Consider the following 25,521-nt stretch of genomic DNA (forward strand, 5'->3'; position numbering starts at 1 on the left):
GACAGAGATTTCTATCTTTAAATTTCGCATCTAATCACTCACATACATCTTCAGTGCCGTTAGATGGATTTTTTCACCCGATGATTGATGCATTCTCTGCTTACTTCCACGTGCAAGGTGTCCCTCAATTACGCTTTCTCCAGCAAACTGTGACAAGGGGTCCTGCAGCAATCACCCCATGCCTCAAAATATCCACACATATTCAATTCCCATCTGTGTTATTAGCAGCTAACTCTTATCAGTCACCACCAGAGTAATGAGTCGGGTTGTTCCAGATTACTACACTCACAAAGGATAGGACTAATAGGGCATGTCAACACCACACACACACACACACACACACGGTGGGCACATCTGTCACCATCTTTCTAAATGTTCAGCACTTTCAGAGCTGCTGTTAATTGACAGAGAACACTTCTCTGAAGTGCACTGAGTGTCTCTCTTTCTTCCACTCTGTTTTATAGACTTTACATGGTCTCTAGTCATTTCAGTGACAGGTGTAAACACCTGTCAGAGGTGGATTCAGGTTTACCCGCAGCCCACTGATATTTCATGTCATGAGCGAGACCATGAAAAAGGTTCACTGTGACTTTCTTCAATAATGACAGTATCACCGTGTGTGATATATAATTTAATCTGTAATACTAGTATGAGACTTAGTTTTTAGGTAATTAGAATATTTTTCTTTATTTTTTTTGCTGGGAAGAGTAAAGAAATAGCTGATGTCATGACTAGACAACGCTAACTCTTCAGTATCACTTAACTTATCCAACACGCTTCCTTGAAAACATAATTATTGAGAGCTCAGCCCACACTGTCCTAATTTTAAAAAATAAATAAATAAATAAAAATTTGGTAGATGCAGATTTTATAAAACAGTAAAGTCAGTTCCTTAAAGAATAAGGACATAAATGAGTGGAGGAGGCTCACATCTGTTGTCACTGAGGTTGTTAGGAGTTTTCAACCCCTACAAGGAGGATGAGAATTAGCGTGAGCCTTTAAATGTAAGGCTAACACATAAGTACACACACACACACACACACACTCGTGGCACACACGTTTCCATTCTGCTGGTAGACAGTTTCTGTAATTAAGGCTGAAGTGAATATCCACACAAAATTAGATCTCAATTGAAGTAACTAATTTGGTTTGGTTATCTCATAAAGTCTGATGAATAGTCTGTGTATGTGTGTGTACTCCTGCCCTTGTTTTTGTCATCTCATTCAGACCTTTTCCGGTATAATTACTGACCTTGTCAGGACTGGTACTCCTTATGGGAACCAAAATCCAATCCTCGTCTCTGAAGTCCTGTTTATGTGTGAAGGCTAGGATTTGCCGTAAACTGGTTGTAATCACAGTCAGGTCCAAGGTTTGGGTTAGGCTGTGGTTATGAATGGAAAATCAATACAGTGTCCTGATAAGGATAGCTGTACAAGCTTGTGTGTGAGATCATTGTTATTCAAGGCCAAACCTCCAGTCTGTCCATGAAGTAATGAAGCATCGCAGTTTAGGCTTTGAACATTTTTATTGTCTTATTTCTAAATGTTATTTAGCTCACTGTAAGGTTGATAAATATGCTTTGAAGACGTGGAGCAGTTTGAGCTGTTTATTTATATGGACATTGTTGTGTCATAGTGGTTCCTATGTGTGGCCTTTCTTTTGTACATTATAAATATTTCCTGTGGGGTTTAGGACATGTTTCCAGATTTTACAGTTAAGACATCCATAAAAAGTTATGCTGCTAAACTGTCTTTCAGAGTTTAATCCTTTATCTTTAATGTCGGGCCTCCATCATGTTCACCTTCACGACTTGGATTTTTTTCTTTTTTCATTTTCCTGCTGCTTTTACTCCTATTTAAAACATTCCTGCTCCATCCACTCCCTCTAATCCCCATCTTTCTCTTATTCCTTCATTTCCTGTAGATGAAGGTTCAGAGCTGAGTTCAGGCCGTGACACCCCTGCAAGTAGTTCATCCCGCCAGGGGGTTGGTGATCAAACAGAGGAGAAAGGCAAAAAAGACAAGAAAAAGAAAGCAAAAACTAAGAAGAAAGAAAAGAACAAAGGGAAAGGAAAAGAGAAGGAGAAGAAGAAAGCAGAGGAGCCTGAGGAGACGGAAAAGAAGACTAAGAAAATAGGCTTTGGCCTGTTGAGGTGAGTAAAGGCTCCTTTTTTCCATTTTACTGTGTTTGGTGTGCTTTAGCCACACCATGCTGTGATGGCATGTGTTCCCACTGCAGCCTCAGCACTGGGTGTAGATGGGATGACCCACTCTGCTATGGCCCTGCCCCCTAAAGTTTTACTCTAATGTTTTAAGTCTTTTTTTCCACCAAGGTGAAAACACACCTATTAATCTGTTATTGACTGGACTCAGACTGATGCATTTCTTCAGTTCAGTTCTTGTTATTCATCTCAGATCAAAGCAACACTACTGAAATTGGGCACATCTTCACATTGTACTGCCCCCTAATGTTGGCTAATTCAACACCTGTTCTGCATCCTGTCTCTTCTCTGCGCTTTTTCCAGCCAGTAAAAGTCAGTCCGAGTTCTAACTTTTGCCTGTAACTTTCAATGTTTTGCTTGCTTACTTCGATAATGACGTCCAAGCACCGAGACGATGCAAAGGCCTATTGGAATTAAAATGTTTATTATTGTTTTTCTGCCAAATGAACTGCTTATTTGGGAGCCTGAACATTCCCTAAAACTAAAATTTTACACAAAACTCAAGCAAGGCGTGGTGAAAATGGCTCAATAATGCCTGATGCATCCTGCCTTTTTTACACAACTAAATTAGGTCTGATTGGATCAAGTTTCAAAGAACATAACTGTTGATAAAACAATTATTTTGTAAAATTAACACAAAATACAGTATTTTGGTTCTAAGAATGCCTTTTATAAGGCTTTGTTCCAAAGTCATTAAATAATAAATCATTTAATTTTATATTCACAGGGAAGTTGGGACTTTTTGACTGGTTGTCAGCTTGTAACCAGCATTTAGGCCCTTAAAGAAATGTTCAACCATTGGGGTTGCAGTCTTTGCAGTTTGGTCCCATCATTGTTTTTTTTTTTTTTTCTGTGGCTGGATGGTTCAGTAGGCAGGACATCCGGCCCCCCATCCAGGAGACCCGAGTTCGAATCCCACAAGGGACATGTTACAAGAAGGTGTAATTCGGCAAGATGCTGGTGCCTAACCACCTCCTTACTCAGAGTTAAGTTGCTTTGGAGAAAAGCATCTGCTAAATGGCTGCAGAATAAAATAACTGTACCTCAGATGCTAAACTCTTGTATCTTTGCCAAGGTGGAAAGAGAAATCTGTTTTTGTCAGTCTTTCTTCAACTGAACCCCCTCGCTTGCTAATCACATTCAGCTCTCAGCTCTTTCCTGTTTTAAATCACTGCTAAACAATTTAAAACTTTTCCATTTTCCCTTCCTGATGCAGCCTGATCTTCAGCCAGAGTTTGTAGCTCTGCAGTGTGTAGTGTATTTATCCGAAATATGGGTGTTCATGTCTGTAAATAAAATCCAAGAAGTGTCTTACCCTCAAGTATGTACACAATTTTTACTATTATTATTTTTGTAACCTCCTGGTTTCATACTGTATTAGACAAAATGTAAATACTGAAGCCTGAAACTGTAGCCTTTCTTTTTTGAAGCCCTCTCATATGTTCCCAGATACAGACAACTCTGAGTGGTGCCCCAGTTTCCTTAAGAGGAGCTGAAAATTATCTGCCAGAGCTATTTTCTGTGATTAACTTTGAAAGTACATATTTTCCAGTGTGAATGGAGCCCTCAAAGAAAAACAGCATGAATGGAGCAAAGTGTTTCTACGAATCATTTGTACTCCCTTCTTTAATTGCTACCTCATAACAGTTTTTTTCTCCCCTTCTTTACTGTGGTTGTTTGTGAAGTGGGATTTCACATGACCATTACATAGATACTAATCTTGAGAAAAACACTTGTGAGCCATTAAATCTGCGAATTATAGCTGCAGCTGCTGAAAATATACTTATAAAAGCGGCCTGTTTGAACCAGAACACAGAAAAACACTTCCAGATTTCAAAGTCACAGTTTATCACAACGATTATATCTCAAAATTACACGTTATTAAAAGTGAAATATTAGGCAGTTATACTAATGTGCTCAATTTTACTTAATTGAATTAGTTGAAAGCTGTTTCTTTGGAAGTAACCACCTTTTTCAATTCCTTCTTGTCCACCTTGTTTCCATTGTGCTCATTTTAGTACACTTTCTGTCTCATACCTTCGGTATTTCGTCATTAGTAAAAATTATTCTGGTGGTGAGCAGATTTATTCTCCTCTCAGATGTTAGAATGCTTTCTTCATAATGCAGCTAACCTGTAGACCTTTTAATAATTGTGGCAATTTAGTTTTGTTTACTAAAAGAGAAGCGGATGAATATGATGGAGAGTACTTATACAGAACAAAGAGCCATTGGTTTTTATGGCATCATGTAGGTAACCTGCGTCGCCTGCTTGTTCCTGTGTTTGTTAGCTTCTGAGGTATAAGCCTCAGAAAGTTACAGAAAAATAATTAATATAATAAAAATAAGTATATTTATTTATTTAATTCTAAATAATTAAATGAAGTCTTAGTAGCAGATCCACTGTTCTGCTTCTGGATCCAAATTCATAAAAATATGTTAACCTTAATTTTCTAGGTCTTACAAATGTACTTGTTTGTAATTTACCAAATGTTTTAAAATGTCTCTGTACCCTATTTTGACATGGGAGGAATTTTGGTCCACTCTGCTTTACATTCTTCAGTTCATTGAAGATCAGAAATATTTGTCTATGCACAGATCACTTACACTGATACATTGCAACACCATATGTTTTTTCTTAGCTATTGTAGATTTGCTGCTGTGTTTGAGATTATTATCCAGTTACCTGCCAAATTTCAGCCAAGCTTTAGCTGATGGCTTAGACAGATTTTGGTAAACAGTTGTTGGTCAGCTCAGTGACTACAAGGTGTTCGGGTCCTGTGATTCCCTTAAAAGGCCCAAATCATCAGCCCTCCAACAATATATTTGACAGATGGTGTGTGGTGTTTGTGCTGATATGCAGTGTTTGGTTATCTCCAAATATATACGGTGCATGCATATTTATATATATATACTATATATATATATATATATATATATATATAGTACATACAGTCTGGATGTTCAGTAAAACTTTAATTAAAATGAGACATGCATGACTGATCTCAAAGACCTGGGGTAAAACCTAAAACAAAAACTGTCTCCTCTTCATGTTGTTATGAGACAGTGAAAGTGATGTCCATCAGCCTCATGGATACACTTCTCCCTACTCGTTATTATAGATATTTTACATATTTACTATTTATGCACAGGCATTGTCACTGTTGCTCTGTCAAGTGAAGTTGTGTTCACATGTGGGTAGGTGAATGCCAGTTCGGACGGCCATGGTAACCAAGGAAACAGAGCTGTTGACACTACTTCATGAAAAAAAGGACCGTTGTGTTCACGTTCCCATTTCTCGTCCATGGGTTATTGCTTTATTGTGGACAGCTGTGACAGAATCAGGGGGACTTCATAAGCAGCTACACTCAGGAAAACAAGCCCAAAAACCTGCAACTCGCAACTGACCACATTTTCAGGCGACTTCACAGAAAAACAAGCCCAAAGTCTCTTATAACAGGCAGACTTGGCAACACTGCTGTCTTTCTCTGGCGCAGTCTGTATCTCTGCCTTTGTTTTGTCTAGCCATCTTTCTTTCTCCTTCTTTTACCTGCCTCCTAAACTCTTGTCTAGCTGTGCTGTCTTTCTACACATCGATTCCAGTTTAACGTAATTCCAGTTTCTCTATGAACATATCCTTTCATGTAACTAGCCCCATCACATTTAGCCACAAGTGCTGTAAGAAACCCTATTTAATACCCAAGGATGTTTATAGACCTTTCCTCTACACCTCATCGTTCATCACCATAAGAGTATTGATAAGAGCCCTCAGATAATCTCACCCTTTCTATCCTTCTCTCTAGTTATATTTCTGTAATACCCCCCTCATCCTCTCTCTCCTCCTACCCCCCTGATCTTTGCATCATTCCAATTTTTCATATCCATCTGCTCCCTTCAGCTCCCGCTCCTATCTGCATTTGATTGCATGTAATGGTGGTAGACTGAGAGGGCAAATTGGAGCTATTCAGTATAGTTCAATCTAGGCTGAGCTGCTGATTTGTCATATTCATCTGAGGGCACCTTTGATTGGCCTAATGGTCTGGAGGAGAGGCAGCGTGGGACACCAGACCTTACTCCTAGGTATCTGGTTGTGCAGTATAGTAGTAAATTCTCGTGTCTGTCATCAGTTGTTTCACTTACATACAGGATCTCTTTATCAACTGTTGTGTTATTTTTCTGTTCATGCACCAGCTGCAAAGACGCTCACTGGTATTGTTGTCGGAATCTGTCCTTTGTAAATGTCTCTTCAGTACGTTTTCCCCAGAGTTTATTATCTGAACAAAGACAGTTAAACAGTGCAGTAATATAATTACGGTAATACAGTATAGAAGTCAGACGCTTAATGTTTGCTTAAAGTGCCCTTTAACGTGGACAGATGGCGCTGTCATTTGAACTGTTGCCACCTGCCAATCAGATATGCCAGTCATCTGTGTGTGTGCGTGCGCGCAGTGTGGTAAGCATCTCACCACCATGAATATTCATATGATGATTAAACATGATTGGTCACACAGTCAGATGGTTGTCATATAGTTGGCACGTGGTGGATGTGTGTTTTTGTGCTGCAGTTGTGACCCTCTCCTCAGAATTTTTTTCTCTTTAACAGCTCATTAAGTTTGATATTTACAGAACATTTATTTTATGCAAGCATACACCCTTAACTTGATGCTTCACACAAGTAATTAACTTCTTTGGAGAGTGTGGTTTTTTTGTGCAGATTTGTCTTCTGTGTGTGTGTTTGGCTGGCTGTGAAAAGGGCAGGGAGGGAGAGGGACCTCTGTGCAAATGAAAATATGGCAGTCTTTCAGGTGAGGCTGGGAAAGGACAAGGTCTAGCAAAACGATAGAGGGACAGGCACCGCCGCTGCCAGTGTGTCATGTTTTTGTCATGTGTTGTTTGTGTTGCAAATATGCGTGCATGCTGCTCATTTTCGGCTTTAGTAGTACAAATTTATGATGAATCTATGGAAATGAATTCCTGGGTGCCTGCTGGCTTATAATCATGCACTGCTGTACTTACAGATCGCCCTGCTGCTCTGTTTGTGTGTGTGTGTGTGTGTGTGTGTATCTGTGTGTTTTAGTGCTATTACCCCAGCAGAACTTAAAACCCCCCAAAAAAGCAGCATAATTACAAATGCATCCACCAACCAAAAGAGCTTTTGAGCCTTGAGTCTGCTCTCTTTTCTTTACCTCTTATTGGTGCCTGTAATTACATTCTCCCTCCTATTGTCTCATTTTGTCCTTCCTGCTCTTCTCCCTCTACCTCCATGCTCTCCAACAGGCAGCACCACTGTTAGACTAAAAGTGCTCCATCTTTGGGACTATTAGCCCATCACTACGATGGAGCCCATTAGGACCGACTAGCTCCATTGTGGGATGTGTAATGGTCGAGCTTTGTGCGAGGCCTATTAGCCCAAGTCTGTCTGTGCCTATGTGTTTTGCAATGTGTGTGTGGTGCATAGATGAAAAGGTTGAAGGGGGAATGGACTTGGGTTGATGGTGAAGTCTGTATCATCTGAAAAAGATTTTTCTGATTGGTGCTTTTCATCTATGTTTGGGTAATGATGCCTTTAGGAGGTTGTCACCAGTAATTTAGTCTGAAGCATACAGAAGAAGAACGTACGTTGGACTGTAGATCATCAGAGCTTAATCTCTGAGTTGTTGGTGTTGTTAAATATATTGTCTGTAAGACTTTTTTTCAGACATTAAAGAAAGCAGTTACTTGTCTCCCTATTATTTCGAAGCTTATTATTAATCATAATAAATCAGTACATTCAGAAACATGCTACTTGTTGCCAGAGAAACCAGCTGATCTGAAATGATTAATTGTTTCATGGTCGGTCCTTTCTGCAGCAGGTGCTCCCTTCCCTCTGTCATACTTTTTAAATATGCACCAATTAACCATAATGTTAGGAATGCTGACAAGTGAAGTGAAAAACATTGATTGTTTCATCACAATGATTCCTGACAGTGAGTGGGATATTTTAGGTAATAAGTTAATGAAAAAGAGAAAAAAAAATGGGCAAATGAAGTTAACAAAGGAGGTCCAAGGAAGGAAACCCTGTGAACCAGTGACAGAGTTATAGGCAGCCAACAGTCAATGATGCACATAGTAAGTGAAGGCTGGCATATGTGGTTAGATCCAGTGGAAGAGCTACTGTAGCTCAGATTGCGAACAGATTTTATGCTGCTGGTTCCTATAAAAAAAAAAAACATCTGCGTATGAGGTTTTGCAGCTCAGTCAGTGTGCTCATGCTTACCCATATCCACAGCTGAAAGCTACCATGGGGTAATGGGACAAAGTGGTCTGGTCTGATGACTCTTGTTTTTGATTACTTCATGTGGATGGCTGGGTCTGTGTGTGTTCCTTACCCTGGAAAGACCTGGCTACAGGATGCATTATGGGATGCCTGTGAGGACACTGTAATGGTTTTGCAAGGTAACTTTACTTCTTTATCAGTTCTGATGCTGGCTGATTTATTTCTGGCACTTTTCATTTTAACTGAAGAATAAAAAAATCACTAATGACCTTTAGGATGGGGAAAATATCTGACTCGCAGTTGAGAATGAGACGGGTTTATGCTAACTCGGATCTGTATATTGTTATTCTGTAACCAGGTCACGGTAACATAGAGTAGCTACATTTTCATGAATTTACATAATATGGTACGTTTTAGGCCTGGTAGCAAACATTTTTACATGCGGGATGTCTTTTTAAGCTGGTACAGAGTTTTTTGCTCATTGTGTCACAAGTTAAAGAATAGAGACGGCACAGGGGGCTTGAAATTGATCTGTTACTGCTAAGCCTATGAGCCAGCAAGGCCAGGCAGTATTAAGACAGGCGATTCAGCTTCAGGATTGTATGTGCTTATAAACATTAACCCTAAAAAGCAAAACTTTCCACTTCAACTCATGGTGTTGTTACTCAGTGTGGCAGTGAGTCACACAGTGTCACTTTGTCTTACCTGACAAATCATAATAATATTTTTAATTGGTTAATGTATGTTTTCTTTTTCTTTTTATTGAAATAAAAAATAGAATCATTAGACAATTGCTTCCACTGAAGAAACACAATTGAACTAAATAAACATACAGAAACAAATAATTACAGGGAAAGCTAATAAAACAGTGTTTCCGCTACATGTAAATGATGGTGGTGCACCATCACAGCAAAATAAAAGCCGCCATGCCTTCAGAATTATGTTGTTTTTTTTCCGATGTTACACATATAAGTTATATTGTATGAATGGATCCATAAGAACATAAAGTGTATATATGCACACATTTACTGAACATAATAAGAGTGTGAAATTGTACCCAGGAAATGTGACACTGCCCTGGAAATAACTTCATTTTGAAAAACGAGCTAGTCTCAACTTCCTCTCAAGGTTCTACTGTGGCTCGCTCAAGTGGAGGCAAAGAGATGACAGAGCGGAGTAACTGTACTCAGTACTAAGTAAGACCCATCTCAAGAAAACAATTAGTTTTGATCCGGTCAATTCATCCTCTACGAGAAGCTTCGTCCATGACTGGATGGGGATTACTGCAGGGGGTTCTGTTTCTTTATGCCCAATAATCAATTGACCCGGTTATTTCATGAAGCTTTGTCCGTGACAGGGCGGGGTTGTGCATGCGGCGGTGTCGTGATGTATACATTTTCGTACCAGCTTGATCAGCTGTTCATGAAATAGGTCTCATAAAAAGACTAGCGGGGGGAGAAAAGTGGAGGGGTCAAGCAGGAAGGTGTGGCAGGAGAGAAAAGCAAAGCCCTCCCCCACAGTTCAAAAAAGTCCAGGAGGAATCTCTGCAAAATTACTAAAAACAAGGGAAACTAGTTAATTACATAAATATAAATCAATATCTAGAGGTGCTTTCTAATGGATTTTGGACGATAGAAGTCAAATAATCAGGTCAGGGTTTGTGTGGATTGAAAACTGTGTTCTGGAAAAACGACTTCAGATTGTTGGTGTAGAAAAAATGCATAAATAAAAAGCTTCTTCCGTCTTCTGACCAGGCTTTGCTTGTCATTGTTTCATAATGAGAGAGCACATGCTTGAAACAGGGGACGGACACTGCCAATCAAACATCATGACAGGACGTCATTGGGATGTCACTGACTGATGTCACGCCTGCCAATCATTAATGTTTGTATGCATGTGTGTGTGCGTCTGTACTCCTCATTGTTACGCACCTGTCAATCACCAATTCCCTCTGGAACTATTTACCAATGATAGCAGTGGGGATGGGGGGCGTGACGAAAGCATGGCAGAAGGAGGGAGTGGAGAACAGAGGGAAAGAATGAAGAGAGTCACAGATGTTTGTACGAATGTTTTTCTTGTATGTTTGCAGGTTTTGTCTTTATGGGCTATTCAGCAACAGAAATGTCAGTTGTCTGAGCTTTCTGCTCACCATTCCACATCTGGGTTTTTATTGGTTCTTCAAACAGACTCTCTTCTCTACATGGTGTAATGTTTGTTTTTCTCTCTCTCTTAACTCTCTTTGGTTAAGGAACAAATCTTTAAGAAACTTGGATGTATGTTTCTCACTTGCAAATGAGTTTCCATACATACAGATCGTTCTATACAGATTGTGGTGTTAGCTCATTAATATTCATAAGTCACCATTCTGTTCCCACTAATGACACGACAAGAGGTAATGAATTCGTCCTAACTGGCTGCTAATCAGCTGCTAATCTTACTCTGATATTCCTTGTGAAGCAGTGCTCAAGTGATAATGATGTTACTTGTAAATTTGAAAATGTGGTCTGGATGTTTGGACACGGTGTGTGTTTGTGTGTTTTTGCGTGTGTGTTGGTCTCTTTATCAAATCAAGTTCACTTCAGTTTGGCCGGTTTTTTTACACTTTGCCTTTTTTTGTAGTTTTTAATTCATCATTGAAGAAAAAAAGTTAGATAATGAGTGCCCTAAATCATCTTTCTTACATAAAAGTGTGCACTGGAAAGACCTACATGGCTTATAACTTAAATGATTGTCTTTGTTTGACAAAAGATGATTTAAAAAGTGAAAATGAAAATGCTGACAGGCTGCTGTGGGAGCTTTTAAAGTGATTGAAAGAAGAAAAAATGAAGCAAATTATATTTTTTGTGCCTGCTGTTCAACACCTTGATGTGTAGAAATACCAAAGCAAACTAATTCACTTCCTATTTCGTCATGTTGTTTGTCATTCTTGCTAACTGTTGTGAGTATAATGAAGAATACAAGTTGTTTGAGGCAGCTGCAGAAGAGAAGACGTGGATTTAGATTTAGATTTAAAGCTTATAAACACTAGTAGGAAGTCTTTGTTGAAGTCTTTTACATACATATGACAACATTTCTTGACAAGAGGACAGTTCTGATGAAGATGATGGGAGACAGACAACGCTGTAACTTTTCAGGAACTTTTCATAAATCCTCATCTGAGATGCTGAAGAACATTCTGATTAAAGTTGTTCTGCAACTTGTGCCTATTTAGACGCCTAACGGCTGACTATAAGTAAACGTAATCACTTCTGCCAGCATGCAGCTTTTTCAGCTGCTGCTAGATGTGCTGTGCCCCTCCGGTTAGTCCAATCTAGCAAATGCCACAACTCACTGAGCTTGTTTACATGATCATCAAAAGCCGATAACTGGGAGTAATCAGACAGTTGTGATAATTTGAACTGATGCATCTACATGTGCTTCTGAAATGCGACATTAAAAAAATTTCATTTTCCAGTACGTCATTGGATTTCTTACATACATAGGTAGTGATGTAATACTCAAATTCCTTATTTTTTAAAGCATCCGGTCTTAACGTTAGCTGTGCTAATATAAGCCTGAACACATACATGTTTGACCTTATTTATACTCCATCTTCCCGCTGTGTTGGCATGATGTGACTCTGTTGCCTCCATCTTTTTAATTTGAGGCATTAAAAAGATGAAACCAATGCAGTTTTTTTTGCACAAACATTAAAGTACTGGGGAGAAATCTAGGTGTGCTGATCTGATTTTTCTTTATCAGATAACTCCCATTATCTGATAAAGGAAATCAGATTATGCTGTTTACATGATCACTTGAATAATCTGGGAATTATCAGGGTTTTGGTGTGCATGTAAATGGGCTCACTGGCAATGAAACATGAACTAAAACATTTCTAATTTTGTTCTGCTTTACTCAGAATTGGTCTCTGCAGAGATAATGTTCAGATATATACAATAATTCAATAGAAGCTTAGAGCTACAGCTGCATGATGTCAAAGAGATGTTTATATTTATCCTAAAGTCTTTGGGTTTTTAGATGTTTTTCTTTACCAGTAATAAATATATTAATATTTACACGTCAACAAATCTCACAAGTGTTTCCTTTATTATGACTTCAAAAGTATTCAAATAGACTTTGTGGTTGTATAAATATACTCATATATATATATATATATATATATATATATATTATAGATGGTTATTCATTTATTGTTATCAGCCTTCATGAGAGAATGCAGTGAACACAGGGGAATCTAGCAAGCAGATTTGCTAAAGAAGGCATTATCTAATGATTTACAGTAAGGAAGCATACTGCCAAATGTCCATGCCAGTCATGATGTAAATGGGTTGCTCCAAAACTACAGTCACCAGACAAATGTCTTCTTTGAAACTCTATATAAAATGTGGGTGGAGCCTGTAAAATGTAAAATGCTGCATTTTCATAGTACCAGTAGCAACGAAAAGATTGCATTGGTTATGATAATGACTGAGTGTGTGACAGATTATATTAACTTCTGTGTGGACAGCACCGTTCCAACAAGAACAGTGAGGTGCTTCCCCAATAACAAACCCTGGATCACCAGTGACCTGAAAAAGCTGCTGAACATCAAAAAGAAAGCTTTTAGGGATGGAGACAGGGAGTTATTGAAGTCCACACAAAAACAACTTAAAACACAAATGAAGAAGTGCAAGGAGGACTACAGGAAGAAGTTGGAAAGTAAGCTTCAGAAAAACAATGTGAGGGATGTGTGGTCAGGAATGAAGAAGATCACTGGCTTCGGGATAAAGGAGGATCAGACTGATGGAGGTCTGGACAGAGCGAATGAACTGAACATGTTCTTCAATAGGTTTAGCTCACCTCCTGCTTCAACCCCAACTAGCCACACACCCTCCATGAGCCCACAGCTTTCCTGTCACACCTCCACTCTGTCACCCTGCAGCTCAGTCAAGGACCTGGACACAACCTCATCTCCCTCCACATTAGGACTTCCTGAAACCTCCTCTGCCTCCACCTCCACTCTGTCTGTCTCCTGTAACCAAGTCATGCAACAACTGGTGAAACTGAACCAGAACAAGGCTGCAGGTCCAGATGGTGTCAGTCCCAGAGTTCTCAAGACCTGCTCAAAACAGCTATGTCCGATTCTCCAGCACCTGTTCAACACAAGCCTGAGCCAGAAAAGAATCCCGGTGCTGTGGAAAACATCCTGCCTTGTTCCAGTGCCTAAAAAACCACAACCAGCTGAACCAAAAGACTACAGACCAGTCGCCCTGACATCTCACGTCATGAAAGTCCTGGAGAGACTCTTACTGGCTCACCTCAGCAAGCAGGTGAAGACCTTTCAGGACCCATTACAGTTTGCATACCGTAATGGGCTTGGGGTTGAAGATGCCATCATATACCTGCTTCAGAGAGCCCACTCTCATCTGGACCAGTCAGGCAGCACTTTGAGGGTCATGTTCTTTGATTTCTCAAGTGCTTTTAATACAATTCAGCCTGCTCTGCTGTGTGAGAAGCTGCAGAAATTCCAGGTGGATCCCTCCACAACCACCTGAATTTACGACTACCTCACAAACAGACCACAGTTTGTGAGACTGAAAGGTTGTGTGTCTGAGATGGTGGTCAGCTGCACTGGAACACCACAAGGGACTGTACTTTCACCATTTCTATTCACGCTGTACACCTCAGACTTCCAGTACAACTCTGAGTTCTGTCATCTGCAGAAATACTCTGATGACTCAGCAGTTGTTGGGTGTATCAGTGATGGACAAGAAGCAGAGTACAGAGAACTGGTCGGTCAGTTTGTGAAATGGTGCGGTGACAATCATCTCATCTTGAATACCAAGAAAACAAAGGAGATGATTGTTGACTTCAGGAGGAACAAGAACACACATAGAAGTGTTTCCATCATGGGAGAGGAGGTGGAGGTGGTGGAGGAATACAAGTACCTTGGAGTTCAGCTGGACAACAGACTTGAGTGGAAAAGCAACACTGAGTACATTTACAAGAAAGGTCAGAGCAGACTCTACTTCTTAAGGAAGCTGAGATCTTTTAACGTCTGCACCAAAATGTTGCAAATGTTCTACAGGTCTGTTGTTGAAAGTGCAATCAGCTTTGCAGCAATCTGCTGGGGCAGCGGCATCAGAACCAGAGACTTGAAAAGAATTAACAAACTGATCAAGAAAGCCGGTTCTGTGCTTGGAGTAACTCTGGAGCCGCTGGAGTTGATCATCAAAAAAAGAATTCTGTACAAGCTGACGAAGATAATGGAAGATCCTTCACACCCTCTACACAACGCCGTGACGAAACAACAGAGTGTGTTCAGTGGGAGGCTTGTTCAAGTCCGATGCAAGACAGAGAGATACAGAAGATCCTTCCTTCCAGCAGCTATCAGGCTGAAGAACAAAGCCCTTAATTAATTAATGTGATTGTTTTACTAAAAAATTACTACTACTACAATATTGAATTTCCCTTTGGGATTAATAAAGTATTTTTCATTCATTCATAAACAGATGCACATGGTCAGCAATGATAATCAGATAGTCAGTGGCATTTAAATGATTGATCAGCACTGAGGTGGCTCAAAGTGTTGCCAAGAAAACACTCCCAACATTGAGATACCACTCTCACCTCAACCATGGTGCACTGTTGAGACTAGTAAGTCCATGAATTTGTGTTTTTGATGCCAAATTCTGACTACGATCTGCAAGGTCAGCAAAAATTGTTCATCCATCAGAGCAGGCTACACTTTACAACCGTAAAGAGTCATTATCTGAGTTACAGTAGACTTTCTGACAACTCAGCGGTTTTAATATTTTTCCCTGACATCTCTCATCAGCAAGGTATTTACTTATTCAACCCTTTTTTCTTAAATGTAAAGATTGTTGTGCATAAAAATGCCAGGATATCAGCAGATTTAAAAATACTTAAAGTCTTTTCACCAGTGTGATGTTTTGAATGAACATCAGCCCAGGCATCTGGCCTATACCTGCATGATTTTACAAAGCTACAGCATTTTCAGCTCACTGGATGAGTCCATGTTTATAGATGATTCTCATTAAGTGTTGCACACTGTGGAAGTAATTCTTGACACTTTAGAGAATTAAAACAATGGGCCTTATTCAGTCATATTCTTTTATGAATCTAGTTAAATTTATTCTTAAGATGTTTTTTTAAGAAGTTCTTTAGGAAACTACATGAAGTTTATAAACTTGTTCGTAGACAAGGAAGTTGTTCAAATCTTTCCTTTTAGATTGGTAAATACCAATATTTTCGTAAACTGAAAGAATGTGCCTGATGTCTCAATTTTTCATCAGTAAACACCCAAAAATGACCACAAAGATTCATGAGACTATCAAAAGATATCAATTAAAAAGAAAAATAATTAAGATGGTCACAGAAACCTGTTTGTCCAATTTTTTAAATGAATACACTTTGTAAAAATAATCAAATTATGAAATTCAAATCATATAAAAGTAGGTTTGAGACTGCAGTCTGGTGTTATGATACATCTGGATGAACATCCTCATGGTTAAGTGGCTACTGGGAAAAGAGGTACACCGACATTACATTTTCATCTCTCTTCACACAGTTTGTAAAGCAAATTACCACCAGCAGTCTCCAAACACATCTAGCATCAGATGCACTGATGGAACCAGTACCGCGTCTGATGAGATAAAACCTCCCAGTGAGTCTGAAGGTTGGTCAGTGGTGTTAAATGGTAAATGGTCCGTATTTATATAGCGCTTTACTGTACCTAGAATGATACCCAAAGCTCTTCACATCATACATCACATTCACCCACTCACACATTCTGATGGCGGAAGCTGCCATGCAAGGTGCTCAACCACGACCCATCAGTAGCAATTAGGGGTTCGGTATCTTGCCCAAGGACACCTCAACATGAACTCGACTTGCCAAAGGATCGAACCGGCAACCCTCTGGTTACAAGACGACCGCGGGTTACGAGCCGCCCCCAACAGTTAAGGTGGTCACGTTAAGCTTGTCACGTCCTCTGCAAGAAGCAAGAACTTTGGTCTTGTTCTCGAGGTTGCAAGTAGGAATGTTCCAATACTATTTTATTCCTGTTCCATATCAATTCTGATACCTGGAGTTTAGGTATCTGCCGATAGAGTACCGATCCAATACCTGTATTATTTTATTAAGAGGTCTATTATATTTATTATTTAAATAAATTATTTTTAGCAGGGTGAGGTTGTGCTCGTGGCGGTGTTCATGCTACATGTGTCGTTTATCTTTTTGTACTGATAAGATGGAGCGGTAGAAGAGAAAGATGTTTTAAAGATTTGAGAGGGAAGCTTGAAAAAGTGCTAAATGCAAAAGATGAAGGGGGTGAAAGTAAGGTAAGGTAGAGAGTTAGAACTGAGGGTAGTGAGAGAATAGGAAGACTGCTGAGGAAAAGGTAGTGAAGGAGGGGTAAATTATGGTTGGTGAGAGTTGAAGGAAAGGGTAAGCCTCTGTAGGTAGCAATAATTAGAGCAAGGCTTGTCCCCTGTGTAGCAAATACACACACATTCTGTTAATGCACACAGATGATTGGAGCCCTTCATTGCCCATTGAGTCCCCCTCTATGGGTGGTAAATAGGCTTTACCCCCCCATCCACATTAAGCACTTCAAAGAAACCTATTACCTCAGTGCTAAAAGTGCACCTTTGTTTTTTATCAAACCTGGAAACCAGTCACGCTTCAAAGTAGCAATAGATTTCTTTTTAAATAATATATAAACAGATATAGTGGTACTTCAGAAATATCAGCACTATTACATAGAAAATGTGTGAACAAACAGGCTAATTCATCAGTAATTTCACCAGATAAATAAAGCATAAGGTGTGCTATAAGGTCACTGTTCTCGTGTTGGTGATATTAACTATTAAACAGCTTAGTCTGGCTCAGTTCTCCATGTCCTGCTCGCTGCATTGCATTGCTGCCGAAGTTTAATGAGCCCCTGTGTGTTTTTAGCAACATTTGAGTAGGATAAAAATAATTACAGTCCTTTAGCCTCTGAATAGCATATTACAGAAATTTAAATCAGACTATGACACCACATTTTGTGGCAGAAGTTCAGCAGAAATGATCTGAGTGAATTAAAACTTATACAAGACCTGGAAAACTTGATGAATTTACATAAAATCTCTTTACCATATTAATGTGCATCACGTTCAGCCTGGATGTTACAGCAACTCATGCTTTTAAATAGTTGCTTAAAGGTGAGAGTGGTGTGATTTGGCCAAAAACCATTAAATTGCTCTGCTATAGCTCTGTGTTTAAGGAGATTAAACTTCCACTGTATTGGGGTTAAAGTGTATTTTATTTCCTTTTGACACCCAGTGTGAGGCAAACGGCTTGGCTAAGCAAGCCTGAAGCCCCGAATATGGAAAACACACAAGCACAAGTCTTTTACTGAGGAAAAAAAAATATATGTATCTAGTGTATTCATCCATCCACTCATTTTCGATACCTGCTTATTCCATTGCTGGATTGGGGGGAGGGCTGGGTGTGTATTCCAGCAGCTACCAGGTAAAAGGGAGGGTACACCCCTGGACAGGTCACCAGTCCATCACAGGGCTAACACACAAAGGCAAAAACCACTCACACTCACCCCTAGGAAGAAAGAAAGAAGAAGAAAGTGACAATTAAAGTCGGAGTACCCGGACACAGGTACACAAGGAAAACATGCAAACTCCACACAAAAAGGCCCGGCCTGAAGAATTAATTGCCTTATAGAGCCATACTCAAGTTAAAATCTTTTACAAAACTGATTGAATGAATCATCTGATAGTCGTGTTGTTTTTACAGCCTTTTTTGATGCACCTTAAATCTCTTTCATCACAGAGGCCCCTTCGTATCGATTACACAGATTCTCAAATGAACAGCTCAGATTGTAAATTCCAAGATCACATGAGTATTTTCAAATCAACACAGTTGCTTTATCAATTAATAAAATATATACTGCCCGTTGAAGTTAGCTTGTTCAGCAAATATAAGTGCTTTATCAAGCGCTGAACCCATCATGCGCTTGAATTGCATTTCTCCAGTGCTCAGTCAGATGTGAATGTGTTTTGATGTGTGCATCTTCTCCACGTAATGACTCGAGTATGCTGTTGATGCTGACCACACACTAACAGTGTTGACTGATGTGGTTCAAGTATTGATACGTCCATTTTACTTGCAGTCTTTTAATTTAGACGTTGGTTTTTTTTGTAATTGAGCAACAGCTGTACTCATATTCTTTATCTGTTTACTTTATTGGATTACCTGTGTACATGTGTTTGTTTTAGTCTAGACTTGAGTAATAACTACAACTACAATGTCAAGCACTTTGTTTTTAGTTGCATTTTACAATCAAATGATTTACAAATCTCATAAACCAATGTTTTATTTCCTATAGAATATAAACATATCGGTTGTTGAAACTGAGACATTTTACCATTTCATGAAAAATATTAACTCATTTTGAATTTGATGGCAGCAACACACCTAAAAGAAATGTTGGAACAGGCAACAAAAAAGTGATTAAAAAAGAAATATGTGGAACTATATGGATTAATTGACAACAGGTCAGTAACGAGTGGTTGTAAAAGGAGCATTTCAGAGAGGCAGAGTCTCTCAGATGTAAAAATGGGCAAAGGTTCACCATAATGTAACTAATTGTGTCTAAAAACTGTGGGGAATTTTCAGAAAAATATTCCTTGAAGAAAAATTGAAGACTTTAAAGATTCTATCATTTACAGTGTATAATATCATTAAAAGATTCAGAGCATCATAAGGAGTCTCTGTGCGCTTGGGAAAAGGTCATAATTAGATGTTTGTAATCCTTTAGTCCACTGCTTTACAAACAGACAGGATTCTCTACTGGAAATCCCTTCATGGGCTCAGCAACACTTCCAGAATCGGCTGTGAACACGATCCAGAAACTCCACCATATCCAGACACAGTGCTTATTTAAAATGGTCTTAGGCAAAGTGGAAACTGTCTTGTGCCATGTGGTCAAATGAATCAAAATTTGAAATTATTTTTGGAAATCATGGATGCCGTGTGCAGCGAACAGCAGAGGAGAGGGAGCATCCAGCTTGTTATCAGGGGACAGCTGAAAAGCCTGCATCTCTGATGGTATGGGGTTGCATTAGCGCTGATGGCATGGGCAGCTTACACATCTGTAAACACTCCACACTCAAAATGAGCTAATATTTTCCATGAAATGGTAAAATGCCTCAGTATCAACATCTGATAGGTTGCTTATGTTCTATTGGGAATAAAATATGGATTTGCAAATCATTACATTATTACATCCCGACTCTTTTTTAAATTGGGGTTATATTAATACCAGTCTAAATGGGACTTGGTTATTAAGTACTTCACTTTAGTGTCATTAACTTGTGTGTATGTGTGTTTTTAATGTTTCCACGTGTCTGTGAGTGAGAAGTTAGAGGCGAGCAGACAAGATTCATGCCACCATTGCTGGACTTAATGTTCAGTGACAAGATGTTCAGAGAGCTCTTAACACTGAATAACACAGTGTGTCTGTCCGCTTTCATATGTGTGTTTTTGCGTGTGCATGGCTTGTGCAGTCCACTTGTGTTTGCTGTGAGAGGGGTGTTAATGTTGTTTCCAGTTTTATAGAAATCTCCACCCGGAGTTGGTATCTTATGTTTTTTTCTCTTCTCGCCTGTCTTGACCTCTGTTTCTGATGCCTTGTTTTTAAAACTTTATGTCACAATTGTTCTCTGTGCAGATTTGGAAAGAAAAAGGAAGCAAAGGCGGCTCTGCAGCGACAGAAGTCTGACATTCTAAGTGACCATGAATTTGAGAGGATGAAAGAAGAGAGAGAGAGGTGAGCTCTCAGGAAAGGAAATGATTAGAGTTTTTTGTGTTGGGAATCCCCTGCATTGAAGAATGACATGCAAATGGAGTGAAAGGTTTTAGTCATACCTTTTGTATATTGCTTGCATTGTCACTATTCACTCCATTGTCTGTCCTTCTGTAGTTCGTGCCTGTCATTTTTGAGTTCATTCATTTAAAAATCTTCTTAAAAGTCTTCTCAGGTAGCTTTCATAGGTCAGTAATCAGTAGCTTGTTCATGGAAACCTCTCCAGTAATGATACACCCAGTGACCGTAAATGGTCCTCCATTTCTCGTCCAGGATTGAGGCAGGCCATCCTGAGCTGCAAGATCAACTGTCTAGAGACCAGCAAGGTGGCGGTGGCGGATCTTCATATCCAGACTTTGAGGACGATGATGCAGATCCCAACTATGCCCGGATACAGTCCTTCAGAGACAGAGATACGAGTTCAGTCCCACAGCCAGCGCCTCAGTCACCTCCCTACAGTACAATTCAGCACGCTCATGTCCGCACACCTTCTCCTCAAGGCCCCTCTGGCTACCCAGGACGTGGAGTTCATGCTAATGAACCTGGAGTCATCCCCGAGGAAGACCCCTTTGATAGGCTGTACGCCAAAGTCAACAAACCAAGAGGCCCTGGAGCTGCTTCTCCTGCTCCTGCTGCAGCTCCTGCTAATGACAGGTAAGGCTCAATGACTTCACACACTAGTTAGAAAAGTATGAAAGGTGTGTTTTTTCTTAGCACACAATGATTGGTAAAGGACTTTGATATTTTAGTAGAATTTAGATAATTTCTCAAACCACAAATCTCACAATTGAAGCCATTTTGGGCGTCCTCATGTTTGAAGCTGGTAGACAGTTAGGCCTATGACACTGACCTACATTTTGAACCGGTGGGCATGTTCAGACCCTCCAAAAAGTTGGAACCTGAGAAGTCAGTTCTCAACAGGTACCACAAATTATCTGCTGTCCTTCGTAAACCTGTCAAGACTTCAATGGGCCAAGGCTGGACTCTCCTAAGTGCCAGATCGCTGTCTTACTTATGTTTAAGTAAAATTAAAAAAAAAAAAAGCCAGACAAAATAAGCTTAAGCAAGTCAAGAAAAAACACCTCTATAATAAAAAGACGTGAGCAAAAGTGGAGCAGGACGTGGTGCTACCTGTCCATCTTTTGAGCTGCTGGACAACCACCACAGCAGCCACAACTGAAGAAGCAGCAGACGCAGTACTGCCTCCACCCCTGGGTCTGAAGTTGGATTAAAATTGGTAGGTTAACTACATACCACTGGTTGAAAATGAAGCACAGATAGACTAATTTAGGTCAGTCAAACATTGGTATAAATCACGTTGAGCAAAACCTGAATACTGCTGCATTAAGTTGCCTGGCAACCAGTTTAAATTTCGTTGGCTAAATTTATCTAAGATTAGATCCTTTATTGATCCCACGGTGGGGAAATTTCACTGTTACAGCAGCTCAAACAAAAGTAAAAGAGACATTGAACAATAGACAAAATAAAAAATAAAGGCACAAAAAACAGTATGTACAATAAATAGTAAATAATAATAATAACAGAAAAAGAAAGAAACAGTATTTACATACACACCATCACCCAGTTTGATGTGCAGTGGTGAGGTGTTATTACACAGGTAAATATGGAAATATAGAAGATATGAATTAACCTTATAAGTAAATGAATGGATTGAAAAACGACCGTCTAACCTGGTGTTCACATCCTAACATCTTACAAAATTCACTTGGTTTTCTGTTTATATAGTTTATTTTAGGAAACCGCAGGTTAACGATGTAACCAGCAACTTTCAGGACCAAATCTCTGAGCTGTATATGTTTAGTTCCATGATAGCTTTATTTTATTTTATTTACTTATTTATGTTGTTGCATTTATTCTATTTTGTTCTATTTTATTATTCTGTTTTGCACTGACTGGAGGGCTTTGTAATTTCGTTTGCAACGACAAATGAAATTCTATCATATTCTAAATAAAGCTTTGGTTCTGATTAAAGTAGTGTGAAAGTGGGCTGGTTCGCCTGAAATCAGAGGTTCTGAGACTCTTTAATGGAGTCAGAACCAAATCGGTCTGAAATCTCTAATTGATTTCATCTGCATGTGTTCAGGTGCAGCAGTGAAGTAGATTCTCACCTGTGTGTGTTAAAGTATGCATGGAATTATTTAAAGATGCAATATAAACTCATTACATGATCATCACCTTTTCCTCCATCTTTGGTTTACACTCCACTTTCACAGTTCATTAATAATTCCTCATTCATTTCTCTATTTTACCTCCTCCTCTGAATCACATTTATCTGCCACAAGCCATCATGTGTGTATGTGTGTGTTTGAAAACAAGAGATGGATACAGACTGATAGAGAAAAAGGGAAGAGTTTGTGCTTGCTAAAGTGTCCACAGAAATGTGTGTGTGTGTGTGTGTGAGAGAGAGAGAGGAAGATGTCAAGAAAAACAGAATCCCCACAGGGCTTTCTGTGGGCCTTTTAGCTTCCCAGTCCTTTACCTTTATAATGTCGGTCACACCTCACTAACTTTGGAATATATCTGCCAGTACAGATATTTTCACTCTCAGCCACACACACACACACACAAACACACACACATGCATCCACCTTATTTCTGTACCTGTCTTAAAAGCGAGGAAATAAACCTGTCTGAAGGACAGCTCCAGGCTTTATAAAGATGCTTCCTGACACTCTTTTTTTCTTTCTTTGACATCATTTTCTTCATGCATAATAGTAGCTATTCCAATATTAAGATTCATTTGACCTTGACTTCTACAGCAGATTTCTTTGAGATTTTAAAATCAACTGTTTAAAATGTATTTATGCCTAAATGTGTAGATCCAGTGCACTTGATTTACTTTCAGCCAGTAAAATAGCAGGAGTTATGAAAGTTGTGTCTTTTTAACACCTTAGCAGCAGATTTTACGCTGGTGTCCTATAATTTCTAGTGTCTTGGTGTGTGAAGTTGGATGATGCAAATGGTCACAGCAGATTTGTACATGCATGCTAATAAACATAGTTAGATATGTTCTTCCTGCTAGACTGCTTGAAATGTTTATGAAATAATTAAATCTGTGATTCTGAGGTAGTCTGATCAACCAGTAAAATACTGTTGTTTTATTTTACAGTAGACTGTGTCAGAGAGAAAATGTATTAAACAAGCATCATTAACCTTACAAAGAGCTTTTTCATTTGATTTAGTTTTAAACACTGTGGTGATTTGTGGTTGTTCAAGTGAATGTGTTTACTGATGTTTATCCCACTTTTTCTTTTCCTAAAAGAGGTTGCACAAGTCTAAAAATTGCACCTAGTTCTGGCATATTCTGTCCATTGCTCTTTATTTCTCATCATTTATTGAAATCTGTAGACAGGAGGAAGTACAGTTATTGGCCAATGTTAATCAGTGTGGCCCAAAAAGGATAGTATTGTGTTAGTGGTGTGTTTTTGTGTGTCAAGAGAGGTCAGAGCCGCTTTATGCATGTAGAAGACAAACAAGATCCCCTTAGGGCTCTATTCCATCAGCACCTTAGCAGAGCCACGAAGCAGACCCACTTACACCCACTCGGTACTTTATAAGGTCCATCTGTTCAATTGTTAGAACAAATAGGTACAGGAAGTCATATAACCACCATATAAACCATATAAACACTGATTGAAACTAAGGTATGCAGAATAGCATCTCTGAATGCACAACATGTCCATCCTTGAAGCAGATGGGCTACAGCAGCAGAGGACCAGCCCATTTACCATTCCTCTCAGCTAAGAACCGGAAACTGAGGCTACAATTCACACAGACTCAGGAAAACTAAACAATAGAGGATGGAAAAATGTTGCCTGGTTTGATGAGTCTCCTTTTTAGCTGCAACATTTAGATGGTAGGCTCAGAATTTGATTAAAAATGAAAGCATGGATCTATCCTGTCTTGTATCAACTGTTTAGACTGGTGGTGGCAGTGTAATGGTGTGGGGGATATTTTGTTGGCACATTTTGGGCCCTTTGGTACAAACTGAGCATGTTTAACCTCTTCTTCATGAGAGCTACTTATACAGGAGACAGAATGAGATATACAGTAAAAGAGATCTTTGCACATGCTAGACAGCCCCAATCCTGACATTAAACATACAAGTTAATGGGAAGAAACTCAGCTAAAAGACTCCCCAAACCCAAACAAGACACAATTCAAGCCCCAAGCAGTTATATGGGAATGTAACAAAAGCATGGGAACTATTTACTTTGGAGCTTCTGATAATTTCTCCACTTCAAGCAAACCACACAAACAATGTGTCGTATGAAAGCAGACTCTGCTGATTACAGACATGTCTGTCTCAACACTGTGGGACAAAAACTACGTGAGCCAGCAGCCAAAGATAGCAAACAAACAAACAAAAATCTTTGAATCATAAGTCATGTCCTACTTTTGCTGTTTTGTGGTCAAATTTTATAATTCCAGCTCAAAAAGACTCTAAGACGGGTTGTCTTAGTGGTGGGGTGGCTTGGGTTCGTGCTTCGAGATTGCTGCTGATCGCCAGGGGCCCGGGGCTGTCCTGGTCTGCCTCTGGCCTCTGAGGAGGCATGGTCATATTTGCACGATCACACTTATCTCTGCTCAGTCATGACTCCTCATACTCTGCATGCTGACACAGTCACCGAGTTGTCCAGTGGGTTTATACAATAAGACCTACTTTAGTTTTTTATTTATTTATTTATTTATTTATTATGTGTGTGTCTTTGGTACTTTGGTTGTTGTGATACATTTTGCTGTTGTTGTCTTGGTTATGTTTTTTAATGACTGTTAGCTTAGTTTACCTGTAAAAGCTGTAATAAATTCTCTGTTGTGTTTCTGTACAGGTGTAGCAGTTGGTTGTCTGGTGTTAGGTTGGATTGAAGGTCGTTGCTTCTATCCACTACTTTCATTTTTACTTACTGTCCCCTCCGATCAGGTCCAGCAAGATTACATAAGTTCCATAATAAATGGTCTGTACTTATATAGCACTTTTATCCAAAGCGCTTTACATATACGTCACACACTGATGGTGGAAGCTGCCATGCAAGGCGCTCAACCACGACCCATCAGGAGCTATTAGGGGTTCGGTGTCTTGCTCAGGGACACCTCGACACAAGCTCGCGAGGCTGGGATCGAACCACCACCCCTTGTGCTGCAGGACGACCACTCTACCCA

At 39.5% G+C, this 25,521-nt stretch overlaps 1 protein-coding gene across 4 annotated transcripts in view; it reads left to right on the top strand.

Moving 5' to 3' along the window:
* pard3bb (par-3 family cell polarity regulator beta b) overlaps positions 1-25,521 on the top strand; it is a 259,283-nt gene that overhangs the window by 142,130 nt on the left and 91,632 nt on the right. For all 4 annotated transcript variants that reach the window (XM_042001255.1, XM_042001257.1, XM_042001254.1 and 1 more), the window contains 3 exons: positions 1,924-2,152; positions 20,206-20,304; positions 20,614-20,994. In XM_042001255.1, the coding sequence (XP_041857189.1) occupies positions 1,924-2,152; positions 20,206-20,304; positions 20,614-20,994 (709 nt within the window). The remainder of the gene's footprint in view (positions 1-1,923; positions 2,153-20,205; positions 20,305-20,613; positions 20,995-25,521) is intronic.

Source organism: Melanotaenia boesemani, chromosome 12, assembly GCF_017639745.1.
Source record: "Melanotaenia boesemani isolate fMelBoe1 chromosome 12, fMelBoe1.pri, whole genome shotgun sequence".
Taxonomy (NCBI): Eukaryota; Metazoa; Chordata; class Actinopteri; order Atheriniformes; family Melanotaeniidae; genus Melanotaenia; species Melanotaenia boesemani.